Source organism: Leptodactylus fuscus, chromosome 9 (assembly GCF_031893055.1).
Source record: "Leptodactylus fuscus isolate aLepFus1 chromosome 9, aLepFus1.hap2, whole genome shotgun sequence".
Classification (NCBI taxonomy): domain Eukaryota; kingdom Metazoa; phylum Chordata; class Amphibia; order Anura; family Leptodactylidae; genus Leptodactylus; species Leptodactylus fuscus.
The window spans coordinates 83,607,240-83,631,872 of NC_134273.1; the positions used below are offsets into that span (position 1 = coordinate 83,607,240).

A 24,633-nucleotide genomic window follows, 5' to 3' on the forward strand; every position below is an offset into this window, starting at 1 on the left:
CGAAATGACGTCACTCACTGTCACTGGAGGAATAACGTACGATCGGCCCATAATATCGCTATCAGTGGAATAAGGATTTAGTGCTTGGCCAGGGGGTGGCACCAGCACATGGCGCAGGTACAGGAGGGGGGGGGGGGGGGGCATTTTGGTGCATTTGAAATCGTTCCACATCAGCCTGAGAGATATCTTGGGGCGACCCAGTTCTTGTCAGAGGGAATGGCGACTATCCTGGTGCAGTAGCTACACATTAGCCCACGCGGCATCTCACTTGTACCCACAGAACATGGCAGAGGCGCCCCCACTGAGCATGTGCGGGGTATAATACTGTAATGAGGGATTTGTAACCCCTACAATTACACATGGTGCACATCCTATGGACAAGACAAGTTTGTTTCTATAACAATAACCTTAGAATATTCCAGAACATTGTGGAGTCCATATATATCTACCATGAAGATGCCCCAATGCCCCATATCCTGCACATCCATGTACTGTCTCCCTGATCCAATACACACCAGCACTCAGAATGAACTGTTTGCCACAACCAAGATGGCTCCTTCAGCCACACGCCACTTACTGACGTCACATCCTGCGACGGGTCGCCTTTGGTTCTAGAGCGATTGTCTTCCGTCTGACAACAAGGAAGCGCAGGAAGGTTCCGATACTTTACATTCCGACATGGAGGCTGAGCCCTGCGGCACCGCACCGGTATGGATATCTGAGGCCCTGCGACTACTGAATAACGCACTGCAGGGCTCCTGTGCGCCCTCTACTGTGTGGTACAAAGAAAGCAGCCAGAAGAACCTGAGGAGCAGAGACTTCCTGGTGCCCAGAGGAGCCCTGAAGAAAAGCTTCCCGGACGGAGAGGTGCAAGGAGGGTGCAGGGCATGGGGGTGTAATGGACTTAGAGGTGGCTCAGAAATAGCCGAGGGACTACAAGTACCAGCATGCTGGCGGTTATATGGTGAATAGAAATGCCTCAAATTGTCACATGAACTAAGTCACATGATGCGATTTCTGCTTTGCAGCTTTTACTGTAAAATGTGGCGTATTGTTTTTCGCTTTTGCATAAAATTTCCTTTAACTTCTATGGAGGGTGACGGACATACGACAGCAGCGGATTGTATAAAACTGCACGTCACATTGTATATCCTGACAACCGCACAGCACTACAATACCCAGCATGTCGTGGAAAGTCAGTATTATATCAGGTCCAAGTGCAGCGGGACTGCCGAATTGGGGTATCTAAGCCCGATATATCTGAAGAGGCATTGTAACCAGACCTAGCCTATGAGTCTGCCATGTATGAGACTGTCTGATGGTTTGCGGCTGTATCTAAGCCTGTCATCTCTGATACTGTCTGCTGAGCCATGTATGGCCTCTTACCATATGAGATACAGTCTGCTTCTGTATCTAAGCTTATCATGTACAATACCGTCTGTTGCTGAGCCACTGTATCTTAGCCTATCATATATGATGCTGTCTGCTTCCTAGCTGCTGTATCTAAACCTATCCTTTGTGTTTGCAGGTCCCAGCAGACCTGATCCAGAAGGTGATTTCCCTGGACGCCCCCGGCCTCCCCCCGGTGAAGACCTGTCTGCAGTCTGAGGCTGGACTTGTTGTTCAGTTGGACAGACCTGCAGTTTTCCATCGTGTGCTCAGAGACTTCACTCCATATCTGAAACCCCTTCCCTCTGCAGACGACGGTCTGGACGTTGTCATCCTGAACTGTGCGCCGCTGCACAGCGCTGGAACCCTGGACACACTGAGACTAAGTGACCTGAGGGCTGCGCTCTTGGCCGATCACCTGGCTGAAGTTCTCACATTGAAGGGGTCAGTAAATCCCTTATACTCTAGTCACAACTAAAGCTGTATTCAGTGTTCTCTATCTGCAGGATGAAAAACTAGTTGATTCATTGTCTGCTCTGCTGTATTGTATTGTCGGAGATGTAGTGTATTCTCCAGGCCTTATAGTTGTCTTGACAGATTTTAAATGACATCCGTCTAAATTCTGAATGCAGCTTTGGATGTGAATGTAGAGAAACTAATTATTTTCTTTTCTTTTCTTTTTTTTGCTTTGCTAGAAAACAAGTTTACCGGGTCCCCGCAGGAGTCTGCAAGGAGGTGGAAGAATTCCTGAGTCAGCTGGGGATCTCCTGGCCTTGTACTGTCGATGTATCATCTCTAGAAGAGACTGTTGCACATTTTAAGGACTTCCTAAGAGACTGCGTTGAAAATAGCAGAGATGTGGATTCTGCACCGTCACCGGGTCTATTCAGTGTGCAGCTTAAAACTTTCGCAGAGAAGCACAACCTATGCCTGCAAGGATATGACCCAAACCTAGATTTCTTCCTTGGTAAATCAATGTCAGGTCAACAAAGCCTGAAGGAGTGGCCAAAAGTGACTCCCATTTTGTATCAAATCAATATTATTTTATCAATCAGATTTTTTCATGAGCTGCAATGGCTGCAGTAACCCGTCACCGTCAGTAGGTGTCACTGCTTTGGTGCAGTCTGTATTGAGTTTGATTACTTATTAGAGAACTATATACAATCCTGACATCTGCTGGCCATGTGAGGGTATTGCATCGCCTGCCTTCCTGAGCAGATGAATACAGCGGTCAGCCATAACATTAGAATAAGTGACTAACACTGATTATCTCATGACAAGAGGTCGGATATTTGGCAGTTGGTCATGAGTTCTAAGTACGAAAGGTGTAAGGATTTGCATGATTGTGACAAGAACCAAATTGTGAAGGTGTCCACTAGGTCAGAGCATTGTCAAATTGGCAGGGCTTGTGGGGTGTTCCTGTATGCTGTGGTTAGTACAGTGACAGGGTCTTGGTTGCCCAAGGGTAAAGGAATAAATAAAAATGACCCCTCTTATTGTCTTAAAGTAAATCCCTTCACCTTTAATCGTTTTCTTACCTAGTGAATGAAGATGATCTGAGACAGGTGGCGAGCCTGCAGCGATCAGTCCAGGAGGCCGAGGTAAGCGATGGCATCGGCTACTGATAGATACAGTTGGATTCTCTAAGCTCTGAATGTCCCTATAACCAGGATCTATGTACATTTACAGCCGGGGTCCCCCTGTATGGTGCTGCACATTGTCAGCTGTGAGGAGGAGTTCCACCAACAGAAGCTGGACCTTCTCTGGAGGCTGATGGCCCCCTGCACTGGAGATGTCACTCAGGTACTAACCAGAGCTAGAATCTGAAAGGATAGGTCATTAGTATCAGATGGGCGGGGGTCCGACTCTCAAGACTCCATAGACTGAAGAGGCTGCAGCATTTGGGTGAGTGATGCGGCCCCTTCACTGAATACCAAGCACAGCACTGTATGTTGTGTAGTGGCCATGTTTGGTATTGTGACTCAGCTACATTCCCTTGAATGGGACTGAGCTGCAAACAGGCCATTTGGTCAATGAATGTGACGTCATTGGCCTGTGGAGTGGAAGTAGCCTCCAGCAGCTGATCTTTGGGGGTCCCAGGTGTCAGACCTTCTCCCATCTAATAATGATGACCTATCCTACATGACACCACATGTAGGGGTGGGAGGTGGCTGAAAGCAGCCCCATCTTTGTGATCCTGTACAACCCCTTCAAATACAAGGGTTTAGCTGCAATAGCTATGCCAGTTGTTGTCATGCTGGGTATTGTAGTTCCTCCACAGCTGAGTATCCTCAGGCCCTGATCTTCAGCATTATATGGGGTCTGCATAGATGTGATGAGCCTGTCTGCACAGGGTTAATATGAGCTGTGGGATCGGACACTTCCTGCAGTTGCAGCTCCTGATCCTGCTCTGAGATTACCGGGGCTCAGCTTCCTGCGTCATCTCCAGCCCTGTATAATACTGTAGTACACAGGCCAGATCAGCTAATACCCCAAGGACCTGATACATTTTGGGAATGCAGACTGTATGCAGAGACTTAGGCTGCTGCAGTGTAAAGCATGGAGGATAGAGCGTGCGGCTATGCTTGTTTAGATGAACAGACTCCATAAAGTTGCTTTACATTGCAGCTCTGCTCCTTTAGATTAGGTTGGATGTAGTTTAGGGGGGAAATTGGGGTTTCATTTGTCCTTGTATATAACAGATGTGATGCTTTTCGGGTGTTTGTTTTGCAGAAACATCTGATATGTGGCCCGGTGAAAGTTCTGAACTCCACATCGCCCGTCGCTTGCTCTCAGTACTTTCAGTAAGTGTGTAATAATTTCGGTCTCAGTAAGGGGATGTTCACACTCGCCAGATTTTTTGGAGACGTTTGTGCAAATGAAAGGAGTGAAGTTGCTTTGGCAGCAAGCACATAGAGTTCTGCAGGCCCTGGAGACAAATCTGCCACATAGAAATTCACTTACAGACCCATAGACTGTTATGGTTACAAGCTGAACTTGTGGCAGCCGCGTGTGTCTGAAACCCTGTCCAGTCGCCCATGGAAAGCCTATTATACTGTGTAATCTCGTATACTCGTGCCAGCAGTAGTTTCCTTATGCAGCTGTTGCAGCAGGGGTATACACTTCTCTATATATTAGGTTATATAGAGATGTCTACAGAGCGCCCACTAGTGGTGGCAACATAAAGTGAAGTTTCTTTTAGGCATTTATATAGGGGCACAGTGGAGTGGGGCTCCATAACCTGGTCAGGGCTGCACATCACTGTATTTACCAACATGGGGAGATCGGATCTCACTGCATTTCCTCTTTGCTCCTTTTCTTACACAGACTCCGGAAATCTCAGATGCTGGAGGCCTCGGTAATGAAATACGGAGAAAGTGTTAAAGGTTGTAGACTTTGTATAGTCCTCTATGTAAAGACACATATCCGTGCAATGTATAGGGTATACAGGGTCCCTCTGACAACACTGCACCTGACATGATGCCATCACGTCATCTCTCAGTAGTACAGCCTCAGGCAGACGTGTGGCCCTCACTTACCATGTGTTATTTACTGATGATGTCATATGTTGCTGAGATTATGTGCTATGATGTCATCATGTGCTTGCTTCATGTCCAGGTGAGAGCTGGGATGACATTATTACCTCTCTGACCTCGGCCGCGGTCAAGTTTGAGTTGATGGCGACTCCTCATCGCTCCCAGGTAATGTTCTCCCGCACACGTGTATATCTAGTAGCGGCGTCCTACTGCTGTCAGGGCATGCTGGGAGTTGTAGAGAAACCACTGGCGGTGTAACCCAACTAGGATCAGACTACGCAGTGTCTGTAGTCTGTAACCATGAAGACACATAGATCTGTATAGGTGCTGTATACTCACACCATGTCTATTTGCAAAGTTCCTTCATTTTTTTTATTTTAGGTGTGGACCAATAAGAAGGGGTTGCATAAGTCTACACACCCTGGAGACAACAAGGGTTGCTTTTTAGTCTTTGTGGACTCATGTCTCTTCTTTTTTCTCTTTAAGGTGAATCTGAACTTGGAGGAGGAAAACATCACAACCAAGGGAACGAAAAGTGGAGCGTTTGTGATGTACAACTGCGCTCGGCTGGCCACCATGTTTGACAGTTATAACAGCGCTGTCGGTCAAGGTACAGCTACTTGTGGGCAGCAGGGGCACCGACAAGGGGTCCTGCCGATATACAGGGTGGTGAATATTAGTCTTGTTTCTGCAGGTATATACCCAGATTTCGTGCCGGCTGGAGAGCTGAACTATTCCAGTCTACGTGAGGAGGTGAGACCGCGCTCCATGTTTTATAGGACTTGTATCAGATGGTTATGGAGAGCAGTGCCCCCTGCTGTGTATTATCAGTATTACTGTCTATTTCTTGGACACTGGAGGGGAGATCATGTTCGCTTTTGGATGGCTGCCTATTAGGGCTCGCTCACGGCTTCTGCTTCCTCATACAGGGAGAATGGCTCCTTCTCTTTAATTATATCATGATGTTCCCAGAGGTCCTCAGCCAGTCAGGACAGATGTCAGCGGCCTCCCCCAGGATCCGGGTCACAGCCAACACCGAGGCGGTAAGATATCTCCTGGGCTGGTGTGAGGACAAAGACTGAGACATTACCAAATGCAGGCAGATTAATATAACTAATTTAGCTCTGCTATACCTGTATATTCTGTATAACAGGTTGTGCCATTACAGACACTTATCCCCTTCCTCAGGATTGCTGGGATGCTGGTGAACATGGACCTGAAGGTCCCCCTTGTGAATAAGACGCCAGTGTCGTTGCATGACCAGCCCTCCATTCACTTCAATATGGCTGCTAGAGATGGCCATCCTATTGAAGTGATTGCAGCACGAGCCACACACGTGCACTGGTGCAACATTCACAAGGAGGCCTTAGGGGTCTTTCAGGCCCCTGTTCTCCTCATCGCTGGGGGTCCCAGCAGTCAGGCCTTCAGCAATCCTTTGGATACGGCTAAGTGTCTGTAATGGCACAACCTCTGCAACTAATACCCTGGATTCTAATATTGGGAGAAGGGTCCATTATTGTGACCTAGACATGATGCATATAGGAATCCCCCTCCACTGGCCATGTGTGGCATATTTGCCAATCGCAGGTAACACATGACCAGTAGGGGGCGACTCTTATCTGCCTGGGACACAAGTTTAACTTGCACTGGTTGTCAAAAATATTTTGCCATGTATAACTCCCATCATTGTCTATGGGAGCCGTACACTGCCCTGACTGGTTTATAGGGAAAAGTGATGGCAAGGCCTATCGGTTGTATCATACATGCTGGGAGTTTGGACACCACAACATTAGACATCCCTAAAGCTGTATGATTACAAATCTAAGTCTCCTATCATGGGGGCTGAGATAGGGATGGCCTGACAGTCTGGAGCCCCGATATTAGACCCCTCCACTTCTAGCCGTGTCTGCTGTGTCTGTATATGACTATATTGGTTGCATTTCAGGTCTGTAAGTTCCTGGTCAGTCTCAGTATGGATTTCAGCTGTTATTACAACAGAGTGCACGTCCTCGGGGTGAGTTAGAGCACTCGGCTTTATAAGAGGGTATTGGGGGGTTTCTGTCTCTCTAACTCAGCTACATATTTGATCTTGCAGGAGCCATTACCTCATCTCTTCGGTCAGATGTTTGCTCGCCTGCAGCTGATGAAAGCCGTTCAGACTGTGCTGCATTCTGCGCTGAAGACGTTGCATGTTAGACCATTGACTCAGATATAAAATGGTCCCTGGAGGGTCCCGCACAGTATGAGAGAGAATGAGACTGGTGCGCTACATGAACTCTGAACTGGTCACGGCCTAAGCGTGGACACTTACATGAGGACTGAGGATATCAGGAGGAGCAATAAAGAGGGATGGCCTGACACAGACACTGGAGGAGACGACATAACCAACTACACCCATCACATTACCCCATTGTCCAATCTCCTGAGGAGCAAATGAAGATCCTGACTGATCTGAGAGACAGATCTACAGATAAAAATGTCAATATTTTTTTACAGAGCAAATTGTGATCCAATCTTCTAAGTTAATCTTGTATATTAATACCAGTGAAACATATTACATAAAATATAATAATGAATTGCATTTACATGTATTGAGATTTTACTTACTATAAGGGTGCATTCACACTGAGTATACGCGGACTGATTCTGAACATTAAAACAAGTTCAGAATCAGCGCGTATAAAGCAGATCCCATTCATTTCAATGAGAGACGGCATATGTGCTCTCCCCATTGAAATGAATGGGCTGCTTTTTTCCCTATTGGTTTCAATGTGATACACACTTATCACCACCTCCAATATACAAGAATATAACTACTATAATACTACCTCCTATGTACAAGAATATAACTACTATAATACTGCTCCTATGTACAAGAATATAACTACTATAATACTGCTCCTATGTACAAGAATATAACTACTATAATACTACTCCTATGTACAAGAATATAACTACTATAATACTACTCCTATGTACAAGAATATAACTACTATAATACTGCTCCTATGTACAAGAATATAACTACTATAATACTACTCCTATGTACAAGAATATAACTACTATAATACTACTCCTATGTACAAGAATATAATTACTATAATAATACTCCTATGTACAAGAATATAACTACTATAATACTACCTCCTATGTACAAGAATATAACTACTATAATACAACTCCTATGTACAAGAATATAACTACTATAATACTGCTCTTATGTACAAGAATATAACTACTATAATACAACTCCTATGTACAAGAATATAACTACTATAATACTACCTCCTATGTACAACAATATAACTACTATAATACTGCTCTTATGTACAAGAATATAACTACTATAATACTACTCCTATGTACAAGAATATAACTACTATAATACTATCTCCTATATACAAGAATATAACTACTATAATACTACCTCCTATGTACAAGAATATAACTACTATAATACTACTCCTATGTACAAGAATATAACTACTATAATACTACCTCCTATGTACAAGAATATAACTACTATAATACTACTCCTATGTACAAGAATATAACTACTATAATACTACCTCCTATGTACAAGAATATAACTACTATAATACTACCTCCTATGTACAAGAATATAACTACTATAATACTACTCCTATGTACAAGAATATAACTACTATAATACTGCTCTTATGTACAAGAATATAACTACTATAATACAACTCCTATGTACAAGAATATAACTACTATAATACAACTCCTATGTACAAGAATATAACTACTATAATACTACTCCTATGTACAAGAATATAAATACTATAATACTACTCCTATGTACAAGAATATAACTACTATAATACTACTCCTATGTACAAGAATATAACTACTATAATACAACTCCTATGTACAAGAATATAACTACTATAATACTACTCCTATGTACAAGAATATAACTACTATAATACCGCCCCCTATGTGTATCAGTAAGTACAGAAAGCTATAAGTTAGTTCAGAGATCTCCTTGTAATTCTCGGTTTATTGCAGTTGTCTCATTACCATATACACGTATTTCTGGCGTTGCAGCCAGTGTTGCGGACTCTGGTGTTGAGGCAGCTCAAAGAATGAAAAACTGAAGTTGCGGCTGAAGTTGAGCTCGGTGACTGCGGGGACGGGGGGTAATTTAATATTATGGAATTTATTGAAGGATCGTCTCTTGGTTACTCCGGTTCGGCCCTTGAGTTTGGCTCTGCCATTAGCCTTGTCTTTCAGTGGCAGCGGATCAGAGAAATTCGCCTTCAGGCTCCAGCTGTCCTCATTGGCCGCCTCCTTCTGACTTTGGGGGCTGTCAGCCATGTTGTCAGGTAATGTCTTAGGAGACGGGATGCTTTGCAGGAAACACGTCAGCGATGTCTCAGAAGGAGATGCTTTGACCCATGGCGTCATATCACCGGTAAGGATGGGCTGAGGCTTCTGCTTGCCCCTGGTCTGTGGGGTCTTCAGAGATGGGGAGACATCTGCGCTCTTGTCGGGATTTCGGATGCTTACAGCTGGAGTATAAAGTAATATTAGGTCCAAGAACAAAGAATAACAGCTCAGCATTTTATCACTCGCATGCCCCTTTAAGTATAGAGAAATAGCATTCCGTGATTTACTTCCAGTCTTATTGGGAGAGGCAGTTTCTTAAAGGGATTTTCCAGGATTTTAATATTTAGATTATCACTATCTAATTGTTGGGGGTCTGGCATGCAGAACCAGCTGCTCAAACTTTCCCCTCCAGGCCAGTGCTGTCACGTTCATTGGACGAATTGTCCATTTATAACTCAGTCCCATTCAAGTGAGGTGAAATACCATGCACGGCCACTACACAATGTATGGCGCTGTGCTTGGTATTGAGTGAAAAGGCTGCAGTGCTCACCCAAATGCTGAGCTGATCTGTGGGGAACCTGGGTGCTAGATCTTCACCGATCTGATATTGATGACTTACCCTAAGTATAGGTGATCAATATTACGATTCTGGAAAATCCCTTTAAGAAACAGAATTTTTACATGGGAAATTGTGTTGCAAGGAAATGCTACAATGTCATCCGCCGTCACTATGTAACTTGTCTCTGGTTTGTCTTTTGCTTCTCTATTTAGCACATTTATTAAACTGAAATCCCGGCTGCAGCCGCGCCATTACTAAAGCCTCCGCCATGCCGAGTGCTGGTATAAAGGAGCAGGTGTATATAGATGGATTTGATAGGCATAGATTAGTATACAGCTGGCATCAGGTGTAGGCACCTTTCATGTATTTGTAGCAGAGTCCAGGCGCAGGTAACGCCCCTGACATACAATATGAAAACCATCGCAGTGCGGGGCGAGACTGACAGGTCCCTTAATGTGCCAAGTGCAGCAGAAGCCGGGCTTTGTACCGGACGCACACCTTTCATTACCTCAACTTGTCATTTATGGGTATTGGCAAGTGACCGTGATTTTTTTTTTTTTTTTCATGCAGCAGATGGAAGATTACAGCTGGTGACGCCTGGCACACCCTCAAACAGCACAATATGGGTGGGGGCGGACAAAGCTTTGATAGTGGCGTATATATACAATGCTATGCCCCAAACACCTGCAATAGGGAGCCCAACATCTCCCTATGGAAGCATGGCACAGACAGCCCGCCCTGCCCATATGTCCCCTGTACAGCCCATACCTGTGACCTTCCCCGCACCCTTCCTGATTAACGGCAAGGTGGATGGTTTTTCCTTCTCAGCCCCGTGTTCTGGTAACGTGTTGTCCGGGCATCTGGCGTTGGCTGATATCTGGGACAGAACAATAAGCAAACATGGCGGGTAACATGAGAAAACAATGAGATTATTGTGCATCAGTGACGTAGGAGATATAAGGGTGACAATATCTGTTGCGACCCTGCTTTACGTATCGATCCCAAGAACCAACTCGCCATCAGCCATAATACAAAAAATAAAAACAACTGACTTACCTTGTATATCGAACCGTCCTGACGACTTCCTCTGCCACTGATCCAATCACTGCCGCATTTTGGAGGCAACATTGGCGACTGTTCTGTCTGACGGCAGAGCCTGGGGGTCCGCGATGCCGCTCGTGTACCTGCTGCAGCCTCCTGACCCGGTACCATCACAGTCACCCTCTTAGAGATCCCTTTATCTGACCTCCGTTTCTTGGAGACGCTATTCTGGTGCATTGCAGAAGATGCTTCTGGTCCTCAGTAGACCCAGGTAAACTTCTCAGCATTTTTGGAGCATTGCACAGAATGGTTTACCTTAGTCCACAGATCTGCAGGGACGGGCATCCAAGTTCATTGTCCAAGTGTCACTGGTGAACCATGGAGGATCCTGCCGAGGACTCAGATCAGTGCAGATGAATTATTCAGTAAGGCTCTTGAGTTGAGAGTAGATTAGCCTTTAATGGGTGGCAAATACTCAATAATTCAGACCGGCATTGGCATTGCACATTTGTATCTATTATAAAAGCTGTCAAGAGAGCAACAGGCAGTGAATGGGAACCCAAGGATCGTATTCACATCAAACAAACAAAGAAGTCGTCGCTCAGGACCTTCCAGCTATAAAGGTCAACACTGGAGTAGGACAGAGATATATATATATACCTCCATCAACTGTGTTATACATGCTGAGTGTGAATATGTGTATGAATGAAAGGGTAAAGCCCTATAAAACGTGATTAATACAAAGAATATAATTATAATACTGCTCCTATGTACAAGAATATAACTACTATAATACTGCTCCTATGTACAAGAATATAACTACTATAATACTACTCCTATGTACAAGAATATAACTACTATAATACTGCTCCTATGTACAAGAATATAACTACTATAATACTACTCCTATGTACAAGAATATAACTACTATAATACTGCTCCTATGTACAAGAATATAACTACTATAATACTGCTCCTATGTACAAGAATATAACTACTATAATACTACCTCCTATGTACAAGAATATAACTACTATAATACTACTCCTATGTACAAGAATATAACTACTATAATACTACTCCTATGTACAAGAATATAACTACTATAATACTACTCCTATGTACAAGAATATAACTACTATAATACTGCTCCTATGTACAAGAATATAACTAATTATAATACTGCTCCTATGTACAAGAATATAACTACTATAATACTGCTCCTATGTACAAGAATATAACTACTATAATACTACTCCTATGTACAAGAATATAACTAGTATAATACTACTCCTATGTACAAGAATAGTAGTTATATTCTTGTATATAGGAGGTAGTATTATAGTAGTTATATTCTTGTACATAGGAGTAGTATTATAGTAGTTATATTCTTGTACATAGGAGTAGTATTACAGTAGTTATATTCTTGTATATAGGAGGTAGTATTATAGTAGTTATATTCTTGTACATAGGGGCAGTATTATAGTAGTTACAGTCCTATGAAAAAGTTTGGGCACCCTTATTAATCGTAATCATTTTTAGTTCTAAATATTTTGGTGTTTGCAGCAGCCATTTCAGTTTGATATATCTAATAACTGATGGACACAGTAATATTTCAGTAATACTTTTGCACCGGTCAAATTTTGGTTTAATGCATATTGCACATTTTCTGTTAGTACAATAAACCTCATTTCAATCCTGAAATATTACTGTGTCCATCAGTTATTAGATATATCAAACTGAAATGGCTGCTGCAAACACCAAAATATTTAGAACTAAAAATGATTAAGATTAATAGGGGTGCCCAAACTTTTTCATAGGACTGTATATTCTTGTATATAGGAGGCAGTATTATAGTAGTTATTCTTGTACATAGGAGCAGTATTATAGTAGTTATATTCTTGTACATAGGAGGTAGTATTATAGTAGTTATATTCTTGTACATAGGGGGCAGTATTATAGTAGTTATATTCTTGTACATAGGGGCAGTATTATAGTAGTTATATTCTTGTATATAGGAGGCAGTATTATAGTAGTTATATAATACTACTCCTATGTAAAAGAATATAACTACTATAATACTGCCTCCTTTATACAAGAATATAACTACTATAATACTACTTCTATGTACAAGAATATAACTACTATAATACTGCCCCTTATGTACAAGAATATAACTACTATAATACTACACCTATGTACAAGAATATAACTACTATAATACTACCTCCTATGTACAAGAATATAACTACTATAATACTGCTCCTATGTACAAGAATATAACTACTATAATACTACCTCCTATGTACAAGAATATAACTACTATAATACTGCTCCTATGTACAAGTATATAACTACTATAATACTGCCTCCTATGTACAAGAATATAACTACTATAATACTACCTCCTATGTACAAGAATATAACTACTATAATACTACTACTATGTACAAGAATATAACTACTATAATACTACTACTATGTACAAGAATATAACTACTATAATACTACCTCCTATGTACAAGAATATAACTACTATAATACTACTCCTATGTACAAGAATATAACTACTATAATACTACCTCCTATGTACAAGAATATAACTACTATAATACTACCTCCTATGTACAAGAATATAACTACTATAATACTCCTCCTATGTACAAGAATATACAGTCCTATGAAAAAGTTTGGGCACCCCTATTAATCTTAATCATTTTTAGTTCTAAATATTTTGGTGTTTGCAGCAGCCATTTCAGTTTGATATATCTAATAACTGATGGACACAGTAATATTTCAGGATTGAAATGAGGTTTATTGTACTAACAGAAAATGTGCAATATGCATTAAACCAAAATTTGACCGGTGCAAAAGTATTACTGAAATATTAACTACTATAATACTACCTCCTATGTACAAGAATATAACTACTATAATACTACTCCTATGTACAAGAATATAACTACTATAATACTGCCCCCTATGTACAAGAATATAACTACTATAATACTACCTCCTATGTACAAGAATATAACTACTATAATACTACTCCTATGTACAAGAATATAACTACTATAATACTGCCCCCTATGTACAAGAATATAACTACTATAATACTACCTCCTATGTACAAGAATATAACTACTATAATACTACCTCCTATGTACAAGAATATAACTACTATAATACTACTACTATGTACAAGAATATAACTACTATAATACTACTACTATGTACAAGAATATAACTACTATAATACTACCTCCTATGTACAAGAATATAACTACTATAATACTACTCCTATGTACAAGAATATAACTACTATAATACTACCTCCTATGTACAAGAATATAACTACTATAATACTACCTCCTATGTACAAGAATATAACTACTATAATACTCCTCCTATGTACAAGAATATAACTACTATAATACTACCTCCTATGTACAAGAATATAACTACTATAATACTACCTCCTATGTACAAGAATATAACTACTATAATACTACTCCTATGTACAAGAATATAACTACTATAATACTACCACCTATGTACAAGAATATAACTACTATAATACACTCCTAAGTACAAGAATATAACTACTATAATACTGCTCCTATGTACAAGAATATAACTACTATAATACTACTCCTATGTACAAGAATATAACTACTATAATACTACTCCTATGTACAAGAATATAACTACTATAATACTGCTCCTATGTACAAGAATATAACTACTATAATACTGCTCCTATGTACAAGAATATAACTACTATAATACTGCCCCCTATGTACAAGAATATAACTACTATAATACTACCACCTATGTACAAGAATATAACTACTATAATACTGCTCCTATGTACAAGAATATAACTACTATAATACTACTCCTATGTACAAGAATATAACTACTATAATACTACCTCCTATGTACAAGAATATAACTACTATAATACTACCACCTATGTACAAGAATATAACTACTATAATACTGCTCCTATGTACAAGAATATAACTACTATAATACTGCCCCCTATGTACAAGAATATAACTACTATAATACTACCACCTATGTACAAGAATATAACTACTATAATACTGCTCCTATGTACAAGAATATAACTACTATAATACTACTCCTATGTACAAGAATATAACTACTATAATACTACCTCCTATGTACAAGAATATAACTACTATAATACTACCTCCTATGTACAAGAATATAACTACTATAATACTACCTCCTATGTACAAGAATATAACTACTATAATACTGCCCCCTATGTACAAGAATATAACTACTATAATACTGATCCTATGTACAAGAATATAACTATAACTAATATATTACTGCCCCCTATGGGTAAGAATATGGATGTCAACATTTAGTATAATTTTTATGTTAAGGGTTTAATGTAAAAAGAAAATAAACTCCAAAAACTTCATAAAAATATAAAATTGTTTTATTTTCTTCCTTACACTGTCATTTATTTGTAGATTATTTCGATATTTTCTGGTGTTCGCACTTCACAATCTCCAGCCCTTGCCCGCAGATCACACATAAATGCCCTTTATCATGTACCCAACAGTCCAGCTCGGACACATCGGCCACGTGGCAGAATCTTGTAGCCACATGATGCAGACTACTGTCCCCGAGAGTCCATAAAGTCAGCCGCTGATCCACAGACACGGATACCAGCAGGTCATCTCGGAGGACGCGCAGGCCGGTGACATGCGCAGCGTGGGCCGAGTGGGCCGAGACTGAGCGCAGACTTCGGATCCCTCCTCTTGGACTATCTTGAGACTTACTGTCTAGTGTCAGCCAACTCACACAGATAGAATTATCATCTCCTCCGCTGGCCACCAGATATTGTCCATCCTTGGTCACCTGGACACAGAGACTGTTGATCCCACACTGGTGGGCCGAGACCGTAAAGCAAACGGGACCCAGATCTGTAGGAACAGAAGTCTGGTTAGATTTCATTATCCAATCTTTATCTTTATCATGTGTATCTGACATTTTTGTAATAATTCGACTTAAAGGAACACTCCGGACAAAATGAACACAAACAGGTCCATGGGGAGGGCGGAGCGTGACAAAGTGGTTAAGCTCTGCCCTGCTTAGGCTTTGCGTCAGAGACTGGGTGCAGCTATAGGGGTGCAGAGCCAAACCCTGATCCTCAAAGGTACAAGCCCTTAAATATTAGCAGAATACCCCTTTAAGTTCTTCAGCAGGTTGGAAAACCCGTTTCCATATACCCTATGAAGGAGTTAATAGTAGGGTTTCTTTTGCACTTACTGACTGTTTCCCCCACAGTTTACAGCTGATCCCTGTGATCCCAGGAGGGGGGAGTCTATTGTCAAGAGGACTTTCTTCCAAGTAGGGATAGTCGAAAGTGGAGATCCCCTTTAAACTTTTTTTTTTTGTAATATACAAGATCAGATATTGGGAGTCCATCCTAGAGAACGCCCCGACCTCCCCCTCCCCTCCTTATCACAGCCAAATGTTGTATATGGATCATGGATCAAATGTTCTCTTTTGTTCTAACCCCGGGGACATCCATCAGCACCTACTAAATGTGTAATGAGCCTCTCAATGAGCGCCGCTACTAATGACAGTACTCAGGAGCAGCGCTCTCCTAACCGCTCCCCCTGCAAAGAGACCTACAGGGAAACCTCTTAAAGGGAGTGTGTCAGAGGCTTTAAGTCTTAAAAACCAATATCAGTACCAGATAGGGGACTTTGTGCTTGTTGAATGAGTTAAAACCAACTTATGCCCCCTGGGCGGTCCCAAGCATGGCAGGATTACAGATCAAGGTGACGTTCAGAATAAAGGGCAGGTGTAGGCCGGGGTTTACTGACTATAGCCAGAGAACTGGTGGTGTTGGGGACCGCTCACAAAGCACTTGTCAATTCATTACCATATGGATAGGCCATGACTACCAGTTTGTGAGGGTCCAATAGGGGGCCGAGGCATAGAACAGCTGCTCGGGCCACTTTCAACACCCAAACTATACACTGCACGGAGCCAGAAGCAATGGCCTGAATAACTGCAGCTCAGATACCACTGAAAACAATGGGAGACGTGTTCCAGTGCCGCAGTCCACCCACTATATGAGGACTGGACCCCCCTGCCTCCAGCTCTGTGCATTGTATAGTGTGGGCATCAGAGGTGTCTCTAAACAGCTTACCCATAAGGACCGGCCTGTTGGTTCTCCACCGATCACATATATAGAACATTCCTGGACAATCCCTTTAAGCCCCCTGGTCTTCTGCTGCTGAATCTGGTTTATTAGCAATGTCTAACTTCAGTCGGCTAGGATTAACAGGGGTCAAATTGGAAACCAGAGTGAAAACCTTCACGCTTTACACTGCAGGCTGCAGAATACATTCAACATGTGATATGACATAGTGACGTCCTTCTATATACAACGCCATAAATAACGCACCAGCTACAGACTTACCCTGCAGAGGATAATCCGCATGTCCCGCCACCAGCATCCTATCAGCACATGATATTGTAGCAGATATATCCCAGAATGCAATGCGGCCATCAGTAGCCGCGCTACACAGCATGACCCTAAGAGGGAAAACACATTCATCTATCAGAGTATGGTAAAGAGGAACGGGGAACAATGTGTATTCCCAAATTGTCCCAGGAATAAAAGGAAACCAATTTGGGAAGGGGGAGCCATGCTTGGGATCCCCGCTATAAGCCAGAGTCAGAGTGGCACCCACTATGGAGGACTCAACATCCCATTTATTACATGGATGCCAATTCATATCATGTAATACCACATTTCTCCTGTAGTGGCCACTGCAGGAGGAACACACGGTCATAACAACTGATCGTCAGGGGTTTCAGCTGCCAGTATACATTTAGACAATCCCTTTAAGTCAAATATTCATTGTTCTGGGATATTCAACATTTTTTGGAGCTTTTTACCTTGAATTGTCACCGTCTGAGTGGACAAATGTCTCTACTTTCAGTACACAGCGCTGATGGTAGAAGGACTCAGCGACCAATATCATCTGCCCGGAAGTCTCACTCATTGCAAAGAACCTATAGAAAATGTAAAAACCATCAGGTAAGCCAGACATCATTAAGTGAGTAGATATTGTACATCACTACAGCAGTAGCGTGCGATAGTAGATATAGAGCAGCGGTTGTTGAATTTGTTTATTAGCCCCCAATCCTCCATGGGGACTGAAAAATCAGGTACACAGTCCGCTAGTCACGCAGTCCGCTAGTCACACAGTCCGCTAGTCACACAGTCCGCTAGTCACACAGTCCGCTAGTCACACAGTCCGCCGTCCAGCTCCTCCAGTCTTATCCAAACGGTAGTGTGCATGCAATGCTTTACAAGGGATTGAGGCTGGGCACTGCACACCATGCTATATACAGTATACCAAGGGAGTATTAGGCAATGGTGTACACCTAAGGTTTGGAGAAGGCTAGTAGTCATAAAGAGCAGCCAGGGACTAGTGTCACAGCCTGCAATGGCCACTAGAGGGCGCTCGCTGACCACATGTAATAAGCAGAGATGAGCGAACACTGTTCGATCGAGTATGAGGCCATTTGAGGTATTCGATTCTTTTCGAATACCAGGAGGCAAACACACTAAAAATTCGATCCCCCTCTCACCTTCCCTGGCGCTTTTTTTGCAGCAATAACTGCGCAGGGGAGGTGGGACAGGAACTACGATAATGGAGGCATCGAAAAAAAAATCTGAAAAAGGAATTGGCTGGCTAAATCAGGTGACCTCCAATTTATACGAATAATGGATTTAATATCCAGGTCATATGAGACTGTGAACTATGTGACTGTGAGACAGGGACAGATCTACAGGCAGGGTTAGCTAGGGATTACCTTTATTTAGGGGGGAATTTTACTCACCCAGCTCTTTGGGGCTCTATCTGGTCGGGATCCCTGTCAGCTTGCGATATGCGCGAGCTGACTTTTTCCCATAGAAATGCATTGACCAGCGTTGATTGGCCGAATGCCATACAGAAGTACAGCATTCAGCTAATCAACGCTGGTTCTGCCGGAGGAGGCGGAGTCTAAGATCAGTCCACAGCAGTCTCCATTCTGGTCCGGTCTCAGATGTAGCAGCGTTGAGTGCACGCTGAGCTCTGCTACACCCTCAGATGTAGCAGAGCTATTGGCGTAACACCTTTGTGCTTTTAGAAATCTGAAATAGGGCTTACTTTTATTGCAGTGCCCCACAGGTTTCTTTGTTAACAGAGCTCTTTCCCTATGCATCTAAGTGGTGTGTGTGTGTATATATTATATATAATGAGCGATAACCTTGAAGATCACACAGTCAATGGCCAGCATGGGTGGGACAGCCATAGTGTGCCCTCAGCCAAAATGGGTTTTCGTGCCTTATATATTGATGACCTATCTTTAGGACAGGTCAGCAATATGTGATCAATGGGGACTCCTGCTGATCAGCTTGCTGAAGAGGCCACAGCATTCAGGTGAGCGCTGCAGCATCTTCACTGTATACCAAGCACAGCACTATATATATTGAAGGCTGTGCTTGGTATTGCAGTTTAATGGGACTGAGCTGCTGCTGTACCACATGACCGATGAATGGGATGACATCAACAGTCTAGTATAGATCCGAGTATTGGATATTCTATATTGATGATGTATCCTAAGGGTAGGTCATCAATATATAAGTCCCAGGAAACCCCTTTAAGTGCTCAATAACTGATGGAAATATGATTGACGATTCCTACCTTACAGATCCATCACTGCAGGCTGCGGCCAGATACACGCAGGAGGACGCAGGGTTCATGCTCGCTGGAATCTCATCCACTGTTGTGACGGACAAGTATCTAACAAGAAAACAATAAAAGTATTTTAAATGGGATGTTAAAAACAGCAACCAATTTATGTAAATGTTAAACCTTTGATGCTAATGACCCCGCATTTACAGTGGTGGTGCTATGTGGTCAATGCCAAACATGGAGCAGTCACAGGAGTTGCGCCCACAAGATCTGCAGAGGAGGTCATCTCTACTTTATAGCTGATACTCTGCTGCAACGGCTGGGACTGGAGACGACTAATCCTGGCCATTTAACCCCTCAGATGCTGCAGTCAATAGCAAATACAGGATTTATGCATATAGACAGAGCGGGTTACCCAGTGCAGATGACAGCACCAGAATCTTACCTGGTTTCTGGATCCATCTTGAGCATCCTGTGTTTATTCTTGATTCTATCCCAGTGCTTGTCCAGTCTGTGAGACGCTAAGTGTACGACTTGACACGTCGCGCTGCCATTATCCTCCTTCGCTTGAATCAGCAGCCGATAAACCTCAATCTGAGCTCGACCTCCAGCAGTGAACAGCAGGGTAGAGAGGACGCCATCTTGATGTGCAGTCCTAGCTAGCGCCAAGGTTTTCACACTGGAGAGATGGTCACTTATAGTCGATAGATTATGAAGGTGTTTGGAATTTCCATTGAAGGCCCATATACTAATGGTGGTGTCTTCACTGCTTGTAATAAGGATGTCAAGAGGTTCCTGGCTGGAATTCTTAACTGTCCCAGCATATCTAACACTTGTCAGTTCTCTGCCATGCAAGGGTTCCTTTAGTACATTCTGGATTCTTTCCACTGGTTGACTATGGTAGGCGAATACATCACCAGATTTGATGTAGGTGAAGACTTCTGTTGGACCTTCCTTTTTGTAGCTCCAGGACCTGTGCCCTCCACCGCAAGGGATGCAAAGCAGCTTCTCATTAGTTCTCGTACTCCACACCACAAAGTCAGTGGAATGAAAACCAAGGACGTGTAAGTCTCCGTTGGGCGTGAAGGACACACTTTCGATCCATTCCATCCCCTTACAAGACTTGAGTTTTCGGAGCATAACTAACTGGTGCCCTTCCACTTTCAACTGTCGGTAAAATCCATCTCGACCACTGCTGTAGACAAAGCCGTCATGGTATACAACTGACGTGACACCTAATTTGCCATGAAGGCCAAAGAGAACATGGATTGGCGCTACTTCTTGCCCTTGTGAGTTTCCAGTATCAGAACTTTGAGGGTTGTTGGCACCTGATGAACAGATAGCCTTGAAATTTTCACAAGGAATCTTCATAGGAAACAGCACCAATGATCCTCTGCGGTCACCACACACGATCAAGCCTTCCTGGGGCACAAGGGCTATGCTGGTGTGCCACCTCTGCTTGCAGGTAGGTAGCAGAAACCTACCCTTCTCTATGACAGATGTGATATCTCCAGAAACACATGTGACTTCAAGCCAAACCATTACCCCGTTAGGACCAGAAGAAAACAGGCTACATGTGTCTGGTGAGGAAGTAACCCACGTCAGGCTGTGCACTTTACCCACATGGGGCGTTAACTCCTTGCAAGTTCGGGCAGAGGACAGGGAGAAGATCTTAACGCTGCCGGTTATGTTACCAATGGCACATAGGATGAAGTCCCCCAATCTGACCACCTCTAGGAGACCATACGATTTATAGTTCCTATCCTCCAGCACTAAGGTCCATTGCTTGCTGGTAAAATTATAGGTGCATACAAAACCCAAGGCCGTCATTACAATGAGACAGTCTATATCTGCTAACATTATTGCCTTTGGGGCCCCAGCATACTTTGAGGAATCAAAATTTATGTTACAAAGGTTACTAGCGGGCAAGGATTTTTCTTTAATTGGCCAAAGTCGGATACCAGAGTCTGCTCCACCGGTTGCCACCAACCCAAGCTGGTCTTGGACGGCGACAGCTCTGATGCCTCGACCTTTGTGACCCTTAAAGTTATGGACAATGTCACCGGCATAGCTCCATACAATACAGGCAGAGTCCTCCCCAATACTGATGATGTTGTCTGGGAGGAGTCTGACTGACCACACTCGTGCTTGGTGCCCGTACAATACCAGAAGACACTGGACATCTGGATCGTAGTCAGTAAGACTGGGCACGTTCCACACCCTGAGACTGCGATCATCAGAGGCAGAAGCCAAAATACCCTTCAGTGTATCATAACATATGCTGAAAATGACCCCTTTATGCCCACTTATTCTCCTCCGAGGCGCTACTCTTCCTTCATCATTGATCTGGTCAGACATTCCCCATATGACAAGCTGGTTGAACACTGTCCCGGAGATCAGAGTCAGATCTTCCCAGGTTCTTCCTACAAAATGAGCAGAGTACAAGATGCATTTTTCCGAGCAGTGAATTTCCTTCAGGACTTTACCCTTCCTGTAGTCATAGTACGCTACTGAATTGTGCCCCAAGGCGATGCCAAGGTAAGCGGCAGACTGCACGCCATCTCCAAGCCACTGGACGTCCCAAATCCAATCATGCAGAACTCGGAGCTCACAGGCTCTGGACAGGCTTACTTCCTGATCTCTGCTGCCAAAATTCAGGACGATGAGACCTTTACTACCAAACACACACAAGATGGAGGAGTCCGAGTCTCCTGAACTGGAGATTTTTATCCCATGGATGGTGTAACCTGCGAGTACGTTCTCCTTCAGCCTGACTGGGGTCAAACTGCTGCTTCTTACACTATAAACGGTCAGGACGGGACCTTCACCTGGAAGATAGAATGTTATTATGGTCATTAATACAACTTACACAGCAGTTATCTTCCAGCTTTTCTAGGCTCCTGAATGGCAAACCTCACTAACTACACAATATTCGCTATGAGACATGTAACTATATAATTACATAGCCTTGCCATTCAGGACTCTCTAAACTCAGGAAAGACAAGAACATCTGTGGGAGCTGCAATGGCTACTACTCAGCTTTCCCAGAATATAGCAAAGAAATATAGGGGGGGGGGGGGTATGTAACTACATAACAAGGCATGCTTGTCATTCAGTAGTCTGGGAAAGTTGAGTGACGCATCTGAGCGCTGATATGGTAGATTCGGGCCATTCACTTACAGGTCCCGGTTGGTCTCTACTACCTGGTCCCATCTCAATACATTCAGTCCCTAACAGGAGGAGGTCAGCCCTGCAGCGAGTGAGGAGCCATGAAGCAGAAATAAGTAGGGAGTGCGGAGCAGCACAGGATTGTGAGTGTGACTTAGGGCAGGTAGGTTCACAATAACGTAATTAATGTTCGTTGCTCTCATCCTTCATAGAATTAGAGCAAGGGCCTTTAATGTTAGTAGATTGGCAAATGCAGACAGAGCCCTCTGTATCTGATGTCCATCTGCATTCACTCTTAAATGACAGAAGAAAGCATTAGTCATGGGTTTTCTTAACATGAACTCTTGGAGACAAACATCAGACATAGGGGGCGCTGTCTGCATTTGCTACTCTACTAACATTAATGTCTGTGGTTCTCATTCTATGATGGATGAGAGCAACGAACAGTAATTAACGGTAGTGTGAACGTCTCCTGATATTTTTTTAAGCCACTCTTGTCTTTCTGAAAAAAAAGATTAAAAAAAAAATTGATGGACTGAACAACCCTTTTAAGAACGAGATGGAAACAAATATTCTCCCCTAGAGCTCACCGGCCAGGAGATGATCAGCCACAAACTCCAGTGCAGTAATGGGAGCCACCAAAAGCTGCGACTCCATCTTGGTCATTCACAGAAGCCTCACAAGGACACAGCCACAGTCTTCTCTCCGGGTGCCTCCATTAGTCTAAGAATAAAAAACATTAACCGCATTACTACACAGGTCCAAACGGTCCCGGATTCAGCAGGACAGTCCCTGATTCCCAGTGCTGTCCTGGTAGGTAAGTCCCGGCTTCAACTCATTCAATACAATGGCAAAGCAGGGAACCGTCTGCGCCCTGCTTCATTATTCAGCCTGTCTCTGCTACCAGTGTCTCAGTGTGTGTGTGTGTGTGTGTGTGTGTGTGTGTGTGTGTGTAACTGCTGGGGGATATTATAATGTGGGGGCATATTCAGAGGGGCATTATGTAGGGGAGTACAGTGTCAGGGCCACTATAGGGACGTTATACTGTGTAGGGCAGGGATAGCGAACCTTCGGCTCTCCAGCTGCTGTGAAACTACAACTCCCAACATGCTCCATTCACTTCCATGGGAGTTCCAAGAACAGCAATGCAAGTATGCATGCTGGGAGTTGTAGTTTTGCAACAGCTGGAGAGCCGTACGTTCCCTACCCCTGGTGTAGGGGCACTAAGAACATGGGTGGGGCCATTGTGGAAGTGGGCAGGGCTGGAGGCGAGTCTTACTATATATAAGTCCACAGCAGCGCGCTCAGCACGTCTCACATTCTGTCCCTCTTTCAGTCCTTGAAGTTACTGGTACAACAAACTCTTGTACAGCAAATATAAATAAGGCAGCCTCCAAATACAGCGACACGTCTCTCTATGGTTGCGTCTGGTATTGCAGCTCGGTTCCGTTAAAATGAACAGTGCTGAGCTGCACTACTACACACCACCTATCGATTGGGGTGGCGCTGTTATGAAAAGAGATGAGGCTTATTTATCTAATCCTAGTGAAATTTATCTGTGGTACTGTAAATGTCACCTGAGGCTCCTCAGGGGTGTAAAAGCTACAACTTTCAGCGTGTATTGGAAGAGGGCATGCTGGGAGTGTCCTGGCAGAGGGCATGCTGGGTGTTGTAGTTCCACAACTACCAAGGAGCACCGGGTTACCTAGTACACAATACACAAAGCTGAGTATAACTGATGAGTTTGCAGTGGCCATTCTGACAGGTATATGAGGAAGCACAACAAGTCACAGCAAGCCTAGCATATAAGGAGGAGGTGCAGGGACACGAGCTGCCT

At 43.1% G+C, this 24,633-nt stretch overlaps 2 protein-coding genes across 3 annotated transcripts; one reads left to right on the plus strand and one right to left on the minus strand.

Moving 5' to 3' along the window:
- The first annotated feature begins 641 nt into the window (after window positions 1–641).
- Window positions 642–7,450, plus strand: DALRD3 (DALR anticodon binding domain containing 3). 2 transcript variants are annotated; one of them, XM_075286398.1, is made up of 13 exons: window positions 642–867; window positions 1,529–1,833; window positions 2,085–2,356; window positions 2,932–2,990; window positions 3,079–3,192; window positions 4,123–4,193; window positions 4,717–4,775; window positions 5,008–5,090; window positions 5,412–5,535; window positions 5,620–5,678; window positions 5,855–5,968; window positions 6,871–6,939; window positions 7,021–7,450. In XM_075286398.1, the coding sequence occupies exons 1-13, from the start codon at window positions 679–681 to the stop codon at window positions 7,138–7,140; spliced, it is 1,638 nt and encodes a 545-aa protein (XP_075142499.1). In that variant the 5' UTR covers window positions 642–678; the 3' UTR covers window positions 7,141–7,450. The 2 variants fall into 2 exon arrangements, with proteins under 2 accessions (XP_075142499.1, XP_075142500.1); XM_075286399.1 differs by lacking the exon at window positions 5,855–5,968.
- Window positions 7,451–15,368: 7,918 nt separating this feature from the next.
- On the minus strand, window positions 15,369–23,513 carry WDR6 (WD repeat domain 6). The gene is made up of 6 exons (XM_075286395.1): window positions 23,387–23,513; window positions 20,074–22,456; window positions 19,638–19,736; window positions 17,839–17,955; window positions 17,357–17,472; window positions 15,369–15,845 (listed from the first exon to the last, which is right to left on the minus strand). Exons 1-6 carry the CDS (start codon window positions 23,460–23,462, stop codon window positions 15,391–15,393), a joined length of 3,246 nt encoding a protein of 1,081 aa, XP_075142496.1. The 5' UTR covers window positions 23,463–23,513; the 3' UTR covers window positions 15,369–15,390.
- Between the last annotated feature and the right edge of the window lie 1,120 nt (window positions 23,514–24,633).